Source organism: Xenopus tropicalis, chromosome 1 (assembly GCF_000004195.4).
Source record: "Xenopus tropicalis strain Nigerian chromosome 1, UCB_Xtro_10.0, whole genome shotgun sequence".
Lineage (NCBI taxonomy): Eukaryota > Metazoa > Chordata > Amphibia > Anura > Pipidae > Xenopus > Xenopus tropicalis.
This window is the reverse complement of record NC_030677.2, coordinates 53,111,740-53,134,149: the sequence shown is the minus strand read 5'-3', so window position 1 is coordinate 53,134,149 and position 22,410 is coordinate 53,111,740. Positions and strand designations below refer to the sequence as shown.

At 38.4% G+C, this 22,410-nt stretch overlaps 1 protein-coding gene across 1 annotated transcript in view; it reads left to right on the top strand.

Moving 5' to 3' along the window:
- The first annotated feature begins 21,449 nt into the window (after window positions 1-21,449).
- rxfp1 (relaxin family peptide receptor 1) overlaps window positions 21,450-22,410 on the top strand; it is a 134,431-nt gene continuing 133,470 nt past the window's right edge. The window contains exon 1 of the mRNA XM_031895472.1: window positions 21,450-21,842. Coding sequence (XP_031751332.1) covers window positions 21,794-21,842 — 49 coding nt within the window. The 5' untranslated portion in view covers window positions 21,450-21,793. The remainder of the gene's footprint in view (window positions 21,843-22,410) is intronic.

Here is a 22,410-nt window from a genome sequence, read left to right as displayed (position 1 = left end):
AAATGTATCAGTATTATATTACACCTAGCTATGCCTGCTGATATAATTATGTACAATAAGATATATATATATATATATACTGTATATATATATATATATATATATATATATATATATATATATATATAAAGTTCAAAGTATCGGCACTCACCAACCAAAAACACCAATGTCCGGGTGCTAACCATAAAATAGTATAAAGTCTCGCAGAAAGCACTCCAAGAAAAAATAAAAGACAAAAAGTTTATTTAGACCCAAATGTCTAAATAAACTTTTTGTCTTTTATTTTTTCTTGGAGTGCTTTCTGCGAGACTTTATATATATATATATATATATATATATATATATATATATATATATATATGTGTGTATATATATATATATATATCTTTAATCAGTATACCACTAAACAGTACTAACATGAGAGGAAAAGGAAGTAGCTGCTAGGTATGTATATTGTAAGAGTAGGCAACACCCGACCAATTTTGGGGCTCATTCAATTCGGAGAGAAAATGGTTTATCACTTGAAAACTCATGGACAAGATTCAATTTAAGATGCAATTCAATTAAGAAAAACTCACCTCAAAGTTTATCATGTGAAAACCCTATTGTAGTCTATGGGGAAAAAGCTGGAACTGAATTTGGGGAAAAAAATTTTCTCCCCAAATTGAATCTCATCTATGCATTTTCACATGGTAAACCAATAAGTAGCTGAGTCTGGCTCTAAGGGTTCTATAAGGCTAGAATATTTTGTAACCAATCAAAATATTTGAAGCTTGATGTTATAATGAGTAAAATATATTAGGGCTTATTTACATCAACAAGTGCAGGTATAGTCCCCACAATTTCCCTGCAGTTAGTTGCGTGTATCAACACTTCCATTAAGCTATTTGTGCCAAGATGCCCTCTTTGCACTTGTGTATAGTTGCCCTCAGTGCCACTCAGTCCTTCCTATCCTTCTTTCTAAATTGAGCTCTGCTCTGTCAACTCCTGACTGGGCAGTAGTTCCAGTGTTCCCTTTGCACCCAGCTTCAATAGATGCAGCGCCCCAATTAGTCTGGACAGTCCAAACACAGGCACAAGATTGGGACAGGCAGCAGACAAGCAGAAATCCAATAACAGGCCAGGGGATAGAAACAAGGAAGTCAAAACCAGAGAAGAACAAAAGTTTGACAGGAACCGACAAACAGAAACTTGGGACAGGATACTCATGAACTCAGCTTGGACAAGGCAGGAGGGAAATTGATCCAGGGGGAGGGGGAGGCTGGCTTAAATAGCCCCTTAATTTGGCAATTGCTAGCCGCTGGATTGTAGGTTTGGGCCAAGGAATACAGACAGGAGAAAAGATATTTAGATAACCTGGCAGGTTGCAAACACAGTGCTTCCTGTGGCTCAACCTGGAGGAGCTGCAGTCAATATACACCAGGTCCCTGATTCTAACCCAGAAAGCTCCTGACACTACCAGACATACATATTAGAGCAGAAAAAGTTTAAAAAGATCAAAATGCATTATTACCTCACTTGCTGATATACAGATTACTTTGTAGTCAAAGGATAGCTTTGTCAAATCTTTGCTATCATTTTAAGAAAAAGATTGTGCTAAGTTTACCAAAAACAAAAATTTGAAAAAAAAAAATCTTAGTCATGTGCCCACCAAGGTTAAACTAAATGCAGGGACCTGCAGAGCAATTATGGGGCTGAATGCAGGGCATTCTTTTGGCACAAGGCTACACAACATATGCACATAACTGAAAGTACCATGGATAAACATGAAGTTAAATGTACGTAAGCAGACACGTTAACAGCAGTTTATTGCAGATCCCCTTATGTCAATGAAGCAGAGAGCTCAGGAACTAGACAACCGGGCCAAGTATTAATCATGTGGAATTTTGATGACCCAGATACAGCCTTTGGTAAATGAACTGCTAATACATCAAAGGGAAGATGCGTTTAAAAGTACTGCAAGGTCATTCCATGTGTTAAAATGGCCATACATATACTGATGGGATTAAGTGCAATTAAACCACACAGTTGAACAATGATGTTGCAGTAGATATTTCAAAGGCATTTACTACAGTGGCACATACTGTAAAGTATTTGGTGAACAAAAGACAGTCGGAAGTTTGACTTGGCATCGTCAATGGGGGGGGGAGGCAACTCCTTATCCCTGACCAGGGTACCCTTCTCCCTCCTCACAATTTATGTCAGGCCAGTTTACACTCTTATACAATAAAAACACAAGGAATAAGGTTTTGGATTGAAAAGGCCACAGCTTTTTTTTTTGTATTTGTACATAATAATAAAGTACAATTCAACAAATTATTTACTTTATTATTTAAATTCTAAATACGAGCATGAGCAGAATACATTATACTAATTATTTCAAGTGCATAGTATTGAAAATATTCATTGGAATTATTTAATCTATAATGGGATATTGCATCTCTTCCTCTTGGCAAAAGGGAGTGAAATTACTGAATTCATTATGACTCACAGTTCTAGGGACAAAAACACATGCAACCACACCAAAAGAGTATTTACCATCAATACTTAACTTTGTTAACTGTGAATTAGGTCCTGGGTGCAGTGCAAGTGGGAACCCTTCACTGTATACCCACAATTGACTAGGAAGTTTGTCTAATCCACAGCTGCTCATCCCATCTCACTTAATGAATGGGTATTCAGTGGGTTGATAGACAATAGGATGCACTTTGATACATTTGATCATGTTTTCTTCTCACAATGTTATGCTCAGTTTTTTTATTCTTCATATGAACACAATTCTATATGTAATGGGAAATGTTGGGCACAAATCACCAAGTTTTTTTCAACACAATACAGCTTTTTCACCAGAATTCCAACATATACACAGCAATACACGGCAACACAGCTCACAAACTTCTCAACTTCTTCACTATGTCCCAATATGGATAAACTTCTGTAAACGGCATGCAATTTGTTGCGGATGATTTCAGTGTGGGAATGGTATCACTTCTGGCACCAATTCAATGCAATCTAACAGCATTAGCACTGAATTTGCTGTAAGTCAGTTGCGTCCAATAAAAAACATCTAGTGGAATTACCAGCAGAAGCTGGCTTATTAATACTACTACTTAGACTGAATACATTTGCATAGCTCTTTACAGAAACTCTTTATCATTCACCTTAACCTCTCGAGCTTACACTCTAAGATCTATTCACATACTAGTCAGTTTCATGAGAAGCCAGTTAGCATGCCTGCATGTTTTTGGAGTGTGAGAGGAAACTGAAATACCTGTACAAAACCCATGCAGCCACATGGAGGACATGCTAACTCTTTGCCCAGGATCCAGTTGCAACTGTACTAACCACTGAGCTACAATGTCATTTATTTACAGTAGATTTTGTACTGGGCCAGAGCAAGAAAAAAAGAGAGAGATTCTAGGAAGGCTGTGGACAACATCCGAGAGCACTAAAATTAGGGATATCCAGCTTGTGGTCCTACTGCAAATTAACAACAGCTCAATGGCCATCCTTGGCCACTGACTTGAAAATGGCTTTTAATGGCATGTCTTTCTTAACTACATTTTACATTCACTCAAAGAGCTCTATAATTGGCACACAGGACATTTGCCCTTTTTGATCTACCCTAAAACCAATTGTAAGTTCCCTTGTAGTGACCCATAAGTAAAAGTAGATTAATCATATGTATGACTATAAATAACTATAGCATATTGCCTGATGCTCAAATGAACATCTGCAATGACGTCTTTCTCTGCCATACGTAGTTAAAAGATCATGCACTCAAGTTTAAGCCATTAAAATTAACTATGCCATGTATTTTAATATAAAAATGTATGACTAAACAGCATTAAACCATTGCTCTGTTGTAACTGGTTGTATACTGAAATGTATTACAGTAAGAAGAAAGTGAGAGTATTCAGTTAATTGGACATGGTTTGTCACATTGTTTCCAAATAAAGTGGATTCATTGCAAGAGTAGGAAGGAAGACTGCAACTGTCATTGATCAAATGTGGCAACAAATTCTACAGACAGCACATTGTAATGCCTTAATGTGAGCCTCAGATAAATACAGGATATATGTTCCTTTAAAGTTTCTAAAATGTAAATTTAAACTGATCTACTATTTTGCAGGTCTTCTGCTTAGTTATCTTCACTTTAAAATAAATTGCAGAAGAAACATGCATCATAATGTATGTATACATGCATAAATTAGTTAATAATGTGTATGGGGGCTCACATTCCTTCCTGTTGCAGCCACAAAAGAGGAGCAAGTATATATCTTAATTAGTTAAGACATTTTGCGCCCTCACCGGATTAATTGGTAGGTTCGGGTGCTTATGCCGGAACCCCTCGCTTTATTACTTTCTCACTCCTTGTTTAAAACAAAATATATCCATACACTGTTACATGATACAGGATGTTTCACTCACCTCTTCATTTAGGTGGCCCGGGTGCCATGCCCCAGACCCGCAGCAAAGGGAGACATCATTTCCAAGACCAAAAGCAGAACCGCATGCACTCGTCGGACTCCATAGACACCTATGAATACATGTGCAGACACACAAAACGCGATAGGCCTTGACCACCAATAAAGTTTTTGAATTTTTTATCTGCTTCATTGGAGTCCGATGCGTGCATGCTGTTCTGCTTTTGATACATGCATAAATGTTACATTACACACAGATACATTGAGATTAATCGCCTTGTTTAGGAGAAACCTTTACTTTTTTATGTACATATTAGTGATGTGCAAATTGACCCGCAACCCATGGGACCCACAGGTTTAACCTTAGGTCAGGCGAGTGAGGGTTGCAATTTGGGTGACCATTGCGGGTTGGGTGTGGGTCAGACTGAGGAAGTAACACTCTTCCTCTGCTCCTGAAGTTTCCCTGTCTTGGCGTGTGCGTAAGTAGCGTACATTCTGCGGGTTAGTTAAGTGTTTCCTGATCCGCACATCATTAGTATGTATCTATTTTCAGCCACAGACTGACTTTAGTTCTAGGTACTCTGGTACAGGAGACAATATCCAATAACGCCTTTCTCATCTATTGGCCTTTTGTATTTCCATGCTAAGCCTCTGTAACACCAAAGTCTTTTAATGGCTTCTGCAGTAGGTATTTCTTAAAGTAGGCCCTAAATGTCAATTTATCTGGTGGGCTTGTGTGACTGATAAACTATTTCTTAAATGAAAACCCACAGAAGATAGCCCTTGCCTTTCCTATGTGACACAACACATACAAATTCTAATTATCTTACCTTTTGTTATTTTGCCAAAATGATAGGTCAGCCCAATTTAACATAGGAACCAGTGTCACTGCCAGTAATATTTCTTATCAAGCAGTTTGATAGTTTCCTTTATCTGCCAGTCAAATGAAAATGAAGTTTTCAGCAGAAAAAGAAGGTTCCTTCTTATCTCTGCATACAATAAATACACAATTTTATTTGTATTCACATTGCTCCACCAGAAGGGAAAAGGCTTTATGGTATTTACAGATTTTTCTATTTATTATCTGCACTGTTATATACTATATTTTCACACATTTTAAATATACTGTAACCTATTGTGAGACCCATGATTAAAGGGGAACTGTCACTATTACAAAAAGAAAATCTCGAAACTGTAGTGTTTTTTTCTTGTTGTCTTTCAGTTGTTTAACCTTTAATATGTCAATTCCTCAACCAAACTTTATTTCCCAGGTTGCTGCATCCAACACACTCATGCTGTGAGTCACTGACATATTTCACATGTAATTGGCTGATTTCAGTCAGAAATTTTTAGGGCACTGTTGAATTAGTCAAACCCACTAATAAATAAAACCTTTTTGTGGATAGTAATATTTGTGCAGGGGAGCTACTTGTGAAAAAATAGGTGTAAGAATAACTTTCATAGCCCTGAGAAGAAGAAGGACCACAGAAATATTAAGGGATGATATGATAGCTATGTATAAATATATAAGGGGATCATATAATAATCTCTAATGCTTTATTTACCAGTAGGTCTTTCCAACAGACCCCAGGGCACCCATTCAGATTAGAAGAAAGGAGATTCCATTTAATATTTGGAAAGGATTTTTACTGTGAGAGCTGTGAAGTTGTGGAATTCCCTCCCCGAATCAGTCGTACTGGCTGATAGTTAGCTTCAAGAAGGGGTTGGATGGAATATAGATTTAAGGGCAATAGCTCTTGGTACTTGGAGTCAGGAAGGAATTTTTTTGTCCCTCTGCGACAAATTAGAGAGGCTTCAGATGGGGTTTTTTACCTTCCTCTGGATCAACTAGTAGTTAGGCAGGTTATATATAAGCATTAAGGTTGAACTTGATGGACGTGTGTCTTTTTTCAACCTAACTTACTATGTTACTATGTATTAAAGGCATGGCTGCAGGGGAGCAGATTTATGGTTTATGTCACGTAGGCAGTGAAAACAATGTAAAACAATGTACAGACAGATTCTGGTTTTAAAAAAAATAATTACATTTTTTAAAAAATGAATAAATATTGAAAAGCGGTTCCGAAATATATATCCTTTGTGAGAAATGTAATTCGACAGGGGTCGACATGAGCACAATGCTTGCCCAGCTGAATATTTTCCCATATGGAAACAGAATCTATGGTGCTGGTACCATCGCTGTAAACCCTGTAGTCTCTAGAAAATAATACATATTAATTATGCGTTTGATGGATAAAACACATCAAAGAGGGAGACATAGTCATATTTAAGTCTGCAGGAATTGTATTGGAACAGCATCTTTTTTTATCATTTATAAATGAGATATTTTGCTCATTAAATATCCATTTAGTGACATTTGATGTATGACTGCAATCCTCTTGTGCAAAGAACAGTGGAAAAAGTGGAAAAGTCAAAGCGATATACACATATACTGTACACATATAAAGGAAATACACAAGCACATTTTTTCATTTACCTGTAGGTGTCAGTCACCTGGCAGTTTAATATGATTGATGTGAAGCTATGAACCAAATGAAGCAATGGACAAATATGAAAAAAAGTCACAAAATAATGAATTTGATGTAATCACAGAATATATTACAACACGGCTGAGAACAAACATGTTTTGAAATACATACCACTTTTGAGAATAGCACCACAGCTACATTTATACCCAGATGGATTTTTTTCTTGTCCTGTTTTTTTTTTACATATCTTTGTTCATAAAGGCAATAACAAAGCACAGTTAGCTGTTCTGCTACAGATTTTCTCTATAGCTATTATATTTGGTCCTAATTATTAAAAACAGCTAAGACCTTGTATCTGGTTGGAATCCAGTTGGCTTATACGTCAAAGTCTGGTCTTAGATGTCAAAAAACATGTAAGAGGGAAAACTCTAGTAGCAGCTACTAGTCACGGCTAGTAAAACAGACAATGGCAATTCTCAGTACTGTAGGCAATTCTCTGTACTGTCTATGGGTATTTTCTGGGGCTTAGTAGCCATGACAAGTAGCTGCTACTAAGTAGCTCCATGTGTATTTGCCCTAAGGCCCAAAGTTTTTCTGTAAGTCTTGACTTAGGCCATAATATGTTAAGTGAAGTAAGAAACAATAAACAGCTGTAGAGAAGCCTGCTAAGAGATTACAACAAGGGGCCCATTCAATAAAGTCTGAATAAGTATGAATGGAAAAAAATTGTATTTTTTCTAACTTCTAGAACTGTGTGTATTTTCTGCGTTTTTTTCGTTAATTTTCCACAACCTTTTCGTGCTTTGTTACAGTTTGTGCCACAAAATCGTATTTGTCACAACAAGTACGAAAGTTTTGTTATTCATTCAAGCTTCGGTATCGTGACTTTCCCTTGGCCAGGCTGGAGCTGCAGATTGCCATTGAGTCCTATGGAAGGCTTTCAAAAACAAAAAGTTTTTTGCACCGTTTATGATCATTCGAATACGAAAATTTCGGATTGTACCACAATATTTTCATATGACCATGAATTTTCGAGCAATTAACACACATCAGAAATTTTCGCATTTAATACAAATTTTTTCCAATCATACTATTAAAAGTCAGAAACTTTAATAAATCACCCACCAAGTGACTACTATGCTATTAGACTATTATAAATCAAATATATAATATAAAATATATATTATTAATACTCGTCATAAATATATACAGTATATATACAGTATATATATAGCACCAACATATTTTTCAGTGATTTACAGAAATTATACATCATTCACAGCAGTACATGCCCCAGTGGAGCTTACAATCTCAGGTCCCTATCACACACACACTATGGTCAATCTTATCAAGAACCAGTTTACCTGCCTGTATGTTTTAAAAAGACCCCAGCCTAAGCAAGGGACAAAAATGCCAATGTAAACAACCTGTAGGTACTACCTGGTACATCCCGTGGACAAGCAATGTAAAGTGCAAAATGGCATCCTAAGCATCATATTATAAAAAGATTGGAGCACAAGCATTTGCGTTTCGCCAACATTTATAGATTAAGCATATATGGATATTTTTAGGGCATAATTTTGTCCGTCTTCCCCAGCTGCTCAAGTGCCCATTGTAGCCTAAAACATAAGTAAAGGGTGTATAAATAGCCCAGAGGCCTCTGAAAGATAGTTTTATGCCGAGTCCTCAAAATAAATTAAGCATAATGATTATAATCTTTATCCCTATGTAGTTTTTTTTCAAAAAGAACTTGCAGAAATGTGATGAAAGCTTCCAGTTTTAGGTTAAACATAATTTGTCATCTTGTCAGTTCTCTTTTATATTGTATTTTATTTCATGTGTTTGTAAGTACTATTGTGCAAATCCTGTGAGTGCCGACATTTTTTACTGTATTTTATTTCATGATACTTTATTCCTATAGAAAGTGTTCAAAAGCCATTCAACATGAAAAGAACACTTTTCTCTTCAATAAGCAACTTCAAATGAAAGAATTATATTTTTGGGGTGTCTTACAATTGTGACCTTGGGACATGAATATAAAAGTTAGACTTTCATTTCTTTTTAATGACTTCTCCTCCAAAACATTCATTAATGTAATGCTCCAAAATATTCGCTATTATTATTTTATTTATTCTATTATTACAGTTGCTGTCCTTGTTTTTTCGAAAGATTATATAGGAATCAGCTCTGTGAAATCCCCCTTTAGAGTAGTTAATGGAGTTCTGAGGCAGAGAGCTTGTGACATGGGCAGCTCAGTATCAGGGATCAATATCCCAATGCTGGATGTAAAAGGGTAAAAGGTTTAATCCTGTGGAACATACCGGAATTTTTCTCAGCATTATATTTAAACAGCTTTAGGAACCTGGTGCCAGAGCAGGTAGTAAAGCAATATGATTGGTAAATGATCTTCACATTTAGATAGCCAACATATTACAGACAGGGGCAGATTCATTCATTCAAGTACGAGTTCGAATCCCGAAATGGGTAAAATTCGGAATAGATACGATAATTTCTGATGATCGGAAATGTCACGAAAATGCTTACAAAAAAATCATAATAGTCACAATAATATCGTAATGGCGTTCCGAAAGTCACTAAATTTTTGTATCCGAACGATCGTAAACAGTGGGAAAACCTTTCTGACTTTGATCTTTCTGTGCATGTTTTTGGAAGCCTCCCATAGGACTCAATGTCACTCTGCAGCTCCAACCTGGCCCAAGGAAAGTCACAATAATGAAGCTTTAATGAATCCAAAACTTTCGCACTCGTTGCGAAAAATTTGATTTTGTCGCACAAATTGCCGCAAAGTATGAAAAAGTCGCGCAAATTAATGAAAAAGTCGCAAAAAAAACCACACAATATGAAAACTTAAAGAATACAAATTTTTTGTATTTAGAAGCAATGGTACTTTGATAAATTTGCCCCATAGTATGATATTGCACATAGGATTGTCACCGTATCAAGATAAAAATGCTGACCTTTCCTCCTTTGTAATAAAATATTGGTATCATGCATCATTTTTTCTACCTGCATGATTGCAAACTAATATGTTTATAAGAAGGCATACACACAGTCACACAAACAGATAGATGACAGATATGTAGCTAGATAGATAGGGCAAATATACAATAGACCAAATATACAATAAATATACAATAGACTAGGCAGAAATAAGCAGTAGACAGGAGAAAACTGCTTTTAATTTACTTTGAGTAACACTGGCTTCTTCAGAATATAAAATTATTGATGATATAAAGATTAAATAGCATAGCCTAATCACATTCTGTGAAGATTTAAACACAGTACCTTTGTTAACTTCTTCATTTCTTTCCAGTGCTTTTCAGATCAAATGACAACTTTATGCTGTGTTTATGAATTCTATGGGCTTTCTATTTTGTATGAAATAATAATAATGAAGGTTCATTTTTTCAATGCTGCTTTTTATTATAAAAGTACAATTAGTAGTACTAATAAAGACATAGAACAATTTAAAATATAATTTAATAGAGCTGTTTAGAAAAGCTAGAGGAAAAATAACCGAAAGCAAAAATATTGAAAATATTATGTGAATTACTGGGTTCAAAGAAATAAAATATAAATAAATATTGGCCAAGCATAAATTTATACAAAATCCATTCTCTAACATAGATTATAAAGTTGGAGAACGTTGGGTTTTAACATTTTAACATTAACACGTGGCAATTCATTCTGGCAACTTTACAGCTTTAACCTTTTCAATGCTGTTCTGCAGAGCTTCAGCAACCCTTTTGCAAAGGGAATTCCTTGCAGGAAATCTTGTTATCTATGTACAGAAATAAAAAATGTTTGAAAAAAATTAATAAAAGAATAGCTAAGAACAGTACTTGCAATGACTTTACCTTTTGCTGGGATTGGTGGCATCGTGTAAATTTCCAACTTCTCTCTGTCCTGTGGTGCATTCCTGGTCCCACCTTCTTGAACACTGCCATAACCCACCCAGTTCATCAATTATTTATTTTTTTTATCCTTTCTGCCTTGTTCTAGCTTATGGGGTAGTTTACCTTTAAATTAGTTTTTAATTTGCAGTTGATCTTAAGTTCTTATTTTTTATAGTTATAGCATTATTTAGCTTTTTTTTTTTATCAGCACTCCAGTTTGAAAATTCAACTATCAGGCAGTGGTTTAAATGAGAGACTGGAAGATGAACAGGAGAGACCTGAATGGAAAGAAAGTAATGCAAAGTAACAATAACAGTAACAATGTAGCCTTATGGAGCAATATACAGTATACCACCACTCTTTGCTGTATTTCTAGAACTATTGTTACTCCAAACTGCAAGAGCCTCCAGTGTACACCCTTTTTTCTGTTTGTTTAAATTCCATTCTTTTGTTTTTATTTTTCATTAGACGTCAATAAGGCCAGTAATTTCCACTGTCTGGCCCTTTGGTCGGTTCTAAAGATTATTCCATGACATCTGTAAGATTAGGTCATGCTATTGCTGATTCTAAAAGAATCACTTTGACATCAATGCAGAATATTTAATGCAGAAACCTTGGTTAAAGAGAGGGAAAGCATATGTAAAAAGATTTGTCGCCAATTACTTCACTTGTTAAAACCTGAAAGGCCATACAAAGGACTCCTGTTATGAATGAGTAATTTATGCATAAATTAAACAGAATACTAGAAATAAATCGTTTACAATGATGAAGAGGTGTATTTCTATTTATTCTGTTTTTAAGAGTATGACAGGGTCGTACCATGTCACAAGAAATTCTGAAGAAAAATTAAGGCCATTGTGTTCCCTACGTAAACCGGCTTATTTATACATTAGTAGTGACTTCCATTAGATAGAGAATTAGAGAATTACAGCAAAAGAATAAGAATAAGGACTTTTTCTCACAGGGAAGAGTGGTAGTGTCCTAAAAAACAAAAAATACACAAGTCCGACCAGAGTAAATATCTCTTCACCTTCAAAACAAGAGAAATAAGATTATTAATATTTTCACAGAGGACCCTACAATTAGGGGTAGATTTACAAAATCTCAAATGTATCATGTTTTATTTATTTTTTTTAAACCAAAGTGAATCTCACCGATTTTTCATGTGATAAAGGGGAAGGAAGGGTTAAATCTGGGAAGAATGGGAAAAAATTTCAACTTCTGTATTTACGTGACAAAAAGTCACGTGATTTTTTAGGATTCGGATTTGGTTTGGCCAGAGGCATGGATTCAGCCGAATCCTGCCCCAAAAGGCCAAATCTTGGGCAAATCCCAAACCAAATCCTAGATTCGGTCCATCCCTAAAAATGACCTTTTCTCATGTAACTGAATCTGGCCCTTTTAACAGAACCTTTTTTACCCTACTCACATCAAGGCTTCAGACTGCCCATAAAGTCACTGACTAACTAACAGGTTAGAGAGCTAAAAGCAGGAAGTAGAGTTCTGACTATTATGTTAGACATCTGCTCACTTCAGCCTTTATAGATTACATATTTGCCCAACTAAGTATATTACAAATATTTTTTATTTTGCGCAGTCTATCCATTTACCCAGTTTCATTTTTAAACTGAACTGTTCCTTTAAAGACTGGAGGCACTCATATGGGAGAAAGTGTCCTGAATAGTTGGTTTGTTGTTGAGCCACACACAGTTATTTTGTGTGTGTTTTTAATACTGCCCATATGCGTTACTTATTTTTTGCCTTTGATGTGAACCTCCTGCAGTTTGTTAAGGCTTAATTATTCATATGAACTGGAAGTCACTGAAGTAAACAATGCTAATTAGGTAAACAGAGGCCCCCATATGTACTAAATGTTGCTTGGGCATAGGTGCAAGTAAAGAAAAGATATAGAGATGTATGTAATTCTGCCATTCTAGCCTAGCTTACTGCATGTCCTAAAATTAGTCACAGTATTGAGTCTATGTGAATATCCACATTCTGTCACCCTTGGTGATAAGTGATAAATACATTAAAGTATTTCTTGTGGGATAGATGCTGGGCATTAAAAGCAATGGGGATCTTTAAAAGCACAAAATAAACATAATGTGTTCTGCTTGAACTTTTAAAGCCTTGTGAATGCTCTTTTCAGTATAAAATGGATCTCATGTGGCTTTAAAGACTGTTAAATAATAGATTCTGAATTAAGTGCTGCAGTGCATTATGTTTTCTTCGGTTTCTAGAGTCTTTGAAAATTTCAGCAGAGATACTAAAGTGATCTAAAGTATACTAAAGAATAAATCAACTCCACAAATTTGAAAAAATGTACAAAGGTTTTCTGACCAGGGTACAAAATGATAATAAACTTAAAGGGTTAGTTCACCTTTAAAGGAAAACTAAAGCGTAACTAGAAGTAGGCTGGAAATGTTGTACATTATGTTTTGGGCTTCTGTACCGACCCAAGGCAACCACAATCCTTTAGCAGGAAAGATCTGTGCCTTTGAAAATTCCCTCAGTAACTCTCCATCTTCTTTTCTGCTGATTCACTGCACATGTTCTGTGCTGCTGTCACTTACCTGAGCTTAGGAACCGACACATGAAATTCTGTATATACACAATATAAATGTCAAAATATAAGGCTAATTAGTAATTAACACACATAATTACTGCATGGCAGCTCTGAAACCAGTGCAATTAGCATTAGAAATTAATAATCAGCCCTGTAGCATCAGCTTATATGACAGGCCAACCTCATTTTCTGCTTGAAGTTTTGTGACAGCCCCTAAGCTTAGCTTCTCAACAGCTGCCCAGAGCCCACATACACTTTCCAAGATGCCCCTGTGTCAACTGTAAAGACCTGGATCATTGCTGCTATTGAAATCCTGAAACTTTACACTGGTGCAATAAGTTCATTACATAAAATATGCCATTTTTAACCATATTAATTTTAGGGTTTAGTTCTCCTTTAAATTAGCTTTTTGTATGACATACACATTGATATTCTGAGACAATTTGCAAATGGTTTTAATATTTTATTTTGTGCAATTTTTCAGTTATTTCACTTTTTGTAAAGCAGCTCTACAGTTTGGAATTTCAGCAGATGTCTGGTTGCTAGAGTATTGTTTACCATAGCAACCTGGCTTAGGTTTAAATAAAAGACTGAAATATATATAGGCGAGAGATAATATAAAGATAAAGGATAAATGTAACAATAATCATAAAATTGTAAGCTCACAGAGCAATAGATCTTTGGCTGCCGGGGTCAGTGACCCCATTTTCAAAGCAGAAAAGTTGCAAAAAAGACGAGTTGTTCACACTTCTGCCTGTGCTAATTTCTTTTAATACAACTGGAATACAGTCCCAGGGAGCCCACGGTAGTAAGCTGCCTGGGAAAGAAGTGGAAGTGCATACAATACATGCTGTTAATATTTCTACAATTAATATTATTATCCTTTATATAGCGCCACCCTTTTAAGCAGTACTTTGCAGCACATTTTTTTATTCACAGTCCTTGCCCCAGAGACATCCTTATCACATTTAAACACACTATGGACAACTGTATCCCAGATGCTTGTTCATTTCAATGCAGATCTGTGTGGGCCACAGATTTTAAGAAAAATGATATGACAGAAAATGGCAGTAAGATGTAGCCTTTAGCTGAACATCCTAGTGTTACACAGTCGTAACTATAAGGCACCGTGCCTCTGGCCAAAATTTGGGGCACAGAGCGAACTACACCACCCACCCGGCTGTCACATTCCCCTGCCATAGTGCTTGTTAAAATGAACATTGATGCATGATCCTCCTGTTATAACTGATGTGAAATATTGGCCCTTAGCAGCTCCTGAAAAGTATTTTATTTAGAGGTCTCTTTAGTACTAACAGAGCACAGCTCAGCAAGATAGACTTTGCGAGGCCATTATTCATCTAGCTATAAAAAAAATGAACAGTCCATTCAGTTGTTGTTGATTCAATGCCCCCAACAAGGGCAGAACTTTACTACAAGTTGGGCAACAATGTACATAGCAAAATACTGCTGTCATCTTGTCCTTATACATCTGCTACCCAACAGCCCCAGTTCCTTCCCTATTGATCATCTTATCCTACTGTACATGTTATCCCACAGGCACAGTTCTTTCCCAGAGGCTAATATCTCACTGCTACTATAGGCACCATCTCTCCCTACTATACCTGCTATCCCACAGCCACAGTCCCTTCCCAGAGGCTATTATCCCCCCACTGCTACTATAGGCACCATCTCTCCCTACAATACCTGCTATCCCACAGCCACAGTCCCTTCCCAGAGGCTATTATCCCACTGCTACTATAGGCACCATCTCTCCCTACTATACCTGCTATCCCTCACCACAGTCCCTTCCCAGAGGCTATTATCCCCCCACTGCTACTATAGGCACCATCTCTCCCTACTATACCTGCTATCCCACAGCCACAGTCCCTTCCCAGAGGCTATTATCCCCCCACTGCTACTATAGGCACCATCTCTCCCTACTATACCTGCTATCCCACAGCCACAGTCCCTTCCCAGAGGCTATTATCCCCCCACTGCTACTATAGGCACCATCTCTCCCTACAATACCTGCTATCCCACAGCCACAGTCCCTTCCCAGAGGCTATTATCCCACTGCTACTATAGGCACCATCTCTCCCTACTATACCTGCTATCCCACAGCCACAGTCCCTTCCCAGAGGCTATTATCCCACTGCTACTATAGGCACCATCTCTCCCTGCTATATCTGCTATCATACAGCCACAATCCCTTCCCAGAGGCTATTATCCCCCCACTGCTACTATAGGCACCATCTCTCCCTACTATACCTGCTATCCCACAGCCACAGTCTCTTCCCAGAGGCTATTATCCCACTGCTACTATAGGCAGGGCCACCATCGGGGGGGAGAATGGGTCCTGTTGTGCTCGGCACCATGAAAATCTGCTTCACGCAATTTACGTAACCTGCAAAAGTTGCCTAGAAACTGGCGTAACTTGCATAGAAACTCATTCACCAATGAGTTAAACATTTGACTTCCCTCCAATCAACTGAATGACGTATTAGCACATTTATTATTGATTTAAACTATTTATATGAACTGATTATTATAGTGAAACATCAGCTGTTTATTTTGGGAGATATTTACTTAATTTTATTTGTGTCTCCAACATGAAATTTCAGCAGTGGAATGACTGGTTATTGGGCCCCAGAGCAATATCACTGAGAACCTACACTTACGCAATTTACATAACGTATGCAAAAATGAATGTTACTTTCATAGAAACTTACATAACTTCACGCTCTTTGCCAAACTGAATGCGAATCCTAAAAATCACGTGACTTTTTGTCACGTAAACAGCCACAGTTCCTGACTGTCCAGCGTCAGTCTGGCAGGCCTCCTTACTACATTCCCTGCATATACCAGTTCCCCCATCTTACCAAGCTCTTATTGGAGATAATAAAGACATCCAGGATGGAATGTAAACAGGACACAGGTTTTATTAAACAGACAATAAGATAAAAAAATATAAGTTAAATGTAAGTTAAAGAAGAATGAAAGTCATTTTTGCATTTTACTGCCAATAGATTCGCCACATTAGTGCCACCTAGAAGGTTATATGTATTCAGCAGAAAGCTTTACTATACCTGAGCAAAGAGCCCTAGAAGTTCCCTCCAATACCAGCTGCCATTTTAGCTTGGTCTTGGTCTTTGTAGCTTCCTGCTGCAGTTATAGATCACACATTCCTAATGGCGGGGGGAGTGAGTTCTTATGCATTCTTATGGGAGGGGGGAGGAGGAGAAGGAAGGGGGAGAGGGAGAGAGGACAGAACTGAGCAGACTCATTCCGCAAACCTGAAGGAGCCCTAAAAGAGAGGAAATCTGATACTGAAGAACATGTTCACAAAAAAAGAAAACAAGAAATCCTGTGTTTCTTTTAATAGAGGACTCAGACCAGCATTACTGTAAGTGCTTATGGCGGTATAGACATAGACCTTTCTGATAAAGCTTACTTAGTTTTTACCTTTCCTGAAACATTTTAACCAGTAACATGAAACAATATTACATGTTATACCCCCACTGGGAAGCTTGCTAAGTAAGAAACCACCAACAATGGTTGCCTGCCTAGACTGACAATCTGTGGATTCTGGCAAATGCCAAAGGGGCTGCTGTAAGATGGCACAGTCAGTTAAAATTTAGCGGGCTAGCATGGAGGGGACTGTAGGCCTATGTGTTCTTAAAATGCTAGGGCATATTTTGAATCCCAGACTGGGCCTGCATGCCGGCCAGCTTCTAAGTCAGATAGGCAAGCAAGAACAGGAGAACCATAATACACCACCCTCCTGGAACCCTTGTTCAAGGAGTTTACCATCCACCTTTGACATCCATGGGCCAAACATTGGCCCCCACGCCCTAGCAAGCATTCCTCCGCAAGCTGGGACAACATAACCATTCCCCACACTCATCTTTCTTAAAGAAGGGCAGGTGGGATGATGTTCTTTGACTTCCAACGGGTAAAGACACCATCTCTGTGAGTATGCACCAGGCATAATTATTTTTGAGTAAGTTAACAAAGTACTGCTGTACATGATTTGATGTTACTTAGCATGTGTGTACACAACTAAAATGATTTTTGTGTCTTTTTTAAGGTTACTGAGATCTGAGATTAGGCCATGCCTACCATGACAAGTCACCTCCCTCCACATTGGTGCAAAACTTAATTCCTGGTTTTACACAAATGGTATTCAAAGTAATAATAAGTGTAAAGAAACACAATGTAATTGCATTGTTGCAAACCCTAGTGCTTTGGTGATGCACAAATGCTATTCAGAATAATGGTGTGCTGAGTGCATTTTTTGTATCACCTGAATACCATTTATGAGTTTGACAATTATGCTGCCAAGCTGGACTCCTGTAAATATTACTGGCACTTGCGCTTTGGTAGGTTGAAATGTGATGATTTTGTGTACTCTTCTGATTAATTAATTATGAGGGTTGAAATGGTTGAAATGGCTATGAGAAGTTATCTTTTTCATACAAACCGGATTCCAAAAAAGTTGGGACACTAAACAAATTGTGAATAAAAACTGAATGCAATGATGCGGAGGTGCCAACTTCTAATATTTTATTCAGAATAGAACATAAATCAAGGAACAAACGTTTAAACTGAGAAAATGTACCATTTTAAGGGAAAAATATGTTGATTCAGAATTTCATGGTGTCAACAAATCCCCAAAAAGTTGGGACAAGTAGCAATAAGAGGCTGGAAAAAGTACATTTGAGCATAACGAAGAGCTGGAAGACCAAATAACACTAATTAGGTCAATTGGCAACATGATTCGGTATAAAAAGAGCTTCTCAGAGTGGCAGTGTCTCTCAGAAGCCAAGATGGGTAGAGGATTACCAATTCCCACAATGTTGCGCAGAAAGATAGTGTAGCAATATCAGAAAGGTGTAACCCAGTGAAAAATTGCAAAGATTTTGCATCTATCATCATCAACTGTGCATAACATCATCCGAAGATTCAGAGAATCTGGAACAATCTCTGTACGTAAGGGTCAAGGCCGTAAAACCATACTGGATGCCCGTGATCTCCGGGCCCTTAAACGACACTACACCACAAACAGGAATGCTACTGTAAAGGAAATCACAGAATGGGCTCAGGAATACTTCCAGAAACCATTGTCAGCGAACACAATCCACCGTGCCATCCACCGTTGCCAGCTGAAACTCTACAGTGCAAAGAAGAAGCCATTTCTAAGCAAGATCCACAAGCTCAGGCGTTTTCACTGGGCCAGGGATCATTTAAAATGGAGTGTGGCAAAATGGAAGACTGTTCTGTGGTCAGATGAGTCACGATTCGAAGTTCATTTTGGAAATCTGGGACGCCATGTCATCCGGACCAAAGAGGACAAGGACAACCCAAGTTGTTATCAACACTCAGTTCAGAAGCCTGCATCTCTGATGGTATGGGGTTGCATGAGTGCGTGTGGCATGGGCAGCTTGCATGTCTGGAAAGGCAGCATCAATGCAGAAAAATATATTCAGGTTCTAGAACAACATATGCTCCCATCCAGACGTCATCTCTTTCAGGGAAGACCCTGCATTTTTCAACAAGATAATGCCAGACCACATTCTGCATCAATCACAACATCATGGCTGCGTAGGAGAAGGATCCGGGTACTGAAATATCCAGTCTGCAGTCCAGATCTTTCACCTATAGAGAACATTTGGCGCATCATAAAGAGGAAGGTGCGACAAAGAAGGCCCAAGATGATTGAACAGTTAGAGGCCTGTATTAGACAAGAATGGGAGAGCATTCCTATTCCTAAACTTGAGAAACTGGTTTCCTCGGTCCCCAGACGTCTGTTGAGTGTTGTAAGAAGAAGGGGAGATGCCACACAGTGGTGAAAATGGCCTTGTCCCAACTTTTTTGGGATTTGTTGACACCATGAAATTCTGAATCAACATATTTTTCCCTTAAAATGGTACATTTTCTCAGTTTAAACTTTTGTTCCGTGATTTATGTTCTATTCTGAATACAATATTAGAAGTTGGCACCTCCACATCATTGCGTTCAGTTTTTATTCACAATTTGTTTAGTGTCCCAACTTTTTTGGAATCCGGTTTGTATATTCTTTAGGTTTTTTTTCACTGCACATGTTGGGATATTTTTGGGATAATTTTAAAATGAGTTTTGGCTGGTTTAGTGACTGATTTTGGGCTGGTTTTAAATATTATACCTGGAAACTGTGCTGGGGAGGAGGATGCAAAGGGAACAGAGCCGGAAGAATGGAGGTCTGATACAATGCTAAAAAATCCTAGTCACAGGAACATGCTTGAAGAGAGATTCACTTTGTTAAAAGTGGAGGGAAGGGGAATAAACACTGACAGGGGATGGCAGCAGCAGACGGAGGACTAAGCATGGAGGGGGTAGTCAGAAAGCTGAAGAGGGGGGTTGGAGTGCACAGGGAGGAGAACAGCAGTATATGGGCAGCAAAGAAAAAGAGCTGAAGCTTTGTAAGAGAAGTAAAAAAGTGAAACACAATTCAGCAAACACTGAGTTTACAGCACTGAATGAAGTATTTAAGGATTAAGGGGTATTTTATTATATATGTTTCCCCTCAAGGCAACTTTGGCGACTTCGGTGCCATCCCATCAGTGAATGTCATAGCCCTTAAATGTAATGACTCCCAGCCGTGACGGAGGTAAGCGAAGTGCTGGACATATACTGAGCTTTAAATTATTTAAAAATGCTCACCTTCCTGTACCCAAGGTCATTGCCTTGACAAGTGTGAAGTGAATCCCATTTCATACATGGGATCATTTAAAATCACATGCAAAACAGCCTGCATTCACAACTGTAGGAACACTGGTGCTACTGCTGCTATGTACTATGCACTGTGGCCTTATGGGTAGATTCCCAATAGAAGGCTTGAAATGCTGAGGTGTAGCTTGTGGAACACTGTCATGACATGCAGGTGTCACACTGTGAGGTAGAATGCTCAGGGCTACAATACCATAAATATGCCATAAAATGGTGTGGCCCATTGTGTCTATCTTAAAACGCACTTTGTGTATCTGATGCTGGTCAGGTGTGTTTTTTTTTTTTTTTAAATGCGCTTGTCATTTCGGGGTATGGTCTGATATATTTTGCTGTGGTATGCATTGCAGATTGTTTTGTCCCCCTTTCTATTTTTCAAATATGGAGAAGTATGCTGTTGTTCTTTTATTTGTAGGGATTGTACCTGCAATCAGAGATAGGTACCACCCTGAGACCCAGAAGCCTGACTGTTTATATGGGTTCCATCCAGGGAAAACCCTGCTGTGGCCACTGTGGACCCCAAGGTCCCTATGCAGCCCAGGGGGTGGCAGTTAACCTGAAGCTTGCCCATTTAGAGTGGAGCTCAGCTTAATTGCTCACACAGCTTGCATGCAGGGGCATATTTATAATAAGGCACCCTAGGCATGGGGTGGCAGGTTTTGGGGGGCTGCCCTCGGGTGCCTATATTTCCTCACTTTATTTAAAAAAAAATGCCCCCAGTCTATGCCACGGATTTCCATAGAAAACCCAGCAACGGAGCTAGGGGGGTTCGGCGCACAATGTAGGGGTGTATATAGGGCCAGTGCCTGGGGCAGCACCTCAATACACCCCTTGCTTGTTTGCCATGCATTAGTGGATAATTAGTGGATTATGTGGATAATGAGCCAGTGACTGTCAAATATTTTGCTCATAACTAATGAGGAGACTGAATGATGTGGGGAGGCAAACTGTAAGGACTTTAGAGCAGTAGGGGAGCATGGGGATTTGCCAAATGAGCACGTACCTTGCATGGATAAAGTCTGGGATTCCAGTGCCTCTTTATATCACTATCTTCCTCCTCAGCCCTTTAGTTATTGCTCCTGAGGAGAAATGCTGCTCGGCTGCTCCATTCTCAGGGAAATCCGTCTCTCTGGTACAGCGCAGGTGGCTCAGGAAACAGCACAGGTTAATTACGTTCCCTCTCTGTTTGCTATCGCTTTACCTTTCGTTAAGCCTAGCCCTGTCCCCAGATTTCTCACCTCTCCAGCAGCCTACTGTTTTCCATCACCCCCCCCCCCCCCCGACTGGTTTGGTCCGGCAGATTAGCCACACAGCCCTTATGGGCTCTTCATGTGCACCGAGGTGACAGTGTGTTCTCAATGTGAAACTTCCAGTGAGCGAATGAGCCGCCCTGCAGTTCCCCTTCACTCCTCCCCCAGCCTTTCCTTCGGTCTTCCCTGAATCACTGGCTCCTCATGTCTGTGCAACAGCTGAGAGTGTACACACTGAGTGCAATAACGCACCGCAGCACAGACGCACCGACAGAGGCAACAGCAGCCACCCCGGGGAGCCCCTGCCGCTACTCTCACTGGCTTTCCCTATCACAGCCACACAGACTTCTCCTTTCTGATTTACTTCTGCCAGGCTGGAGATATGCCACCTGGATCCCTTCTCTACCTCTCTTGGGTTATCACTCTCAATCGTAAGTAAAGTGGTGCATATTTATCACTTTTTGGCTTTATTCGAATAAGCTTCCTTCTTGTTATAAATATACATGTCTTGGATGCCACATGAAGTTTTATGACATTCAAGCTATAAAAAAAAGATATAGATAGGATGTAGGTCTATAGACAGATTAACAGGTATATTACTTGATATAAGCTAATGGATATACAGAATGGATAGCTAAATGTTATTCTATGTATTTATATCTATACATACATTTTTGACATGAGAGAGAGTGATAGAAAGCTGTTACTGTAAGTTGACTGAAAAACTGTTAGAGATATAATAAATAGAAGGTGGAAAGCCTTACACACTTTGTTGGTTGAAGAATGGACCTTCTTCTTTTTAACCCCATTACTGGTTATAGACATTAGAGGGAAACCATTGAATTATCGAAATACATAATCTTATAGGTCATTCCACCACATCGCATACACTCTAAAAGCACTTAAACCAAGTTCATTTCATACTAAAAGGTTGTTGTTTTCCCTCAGTGGTCAGCAATACACAGCAGCCCCGTGTAATGTATCACATTGTTTATTGCC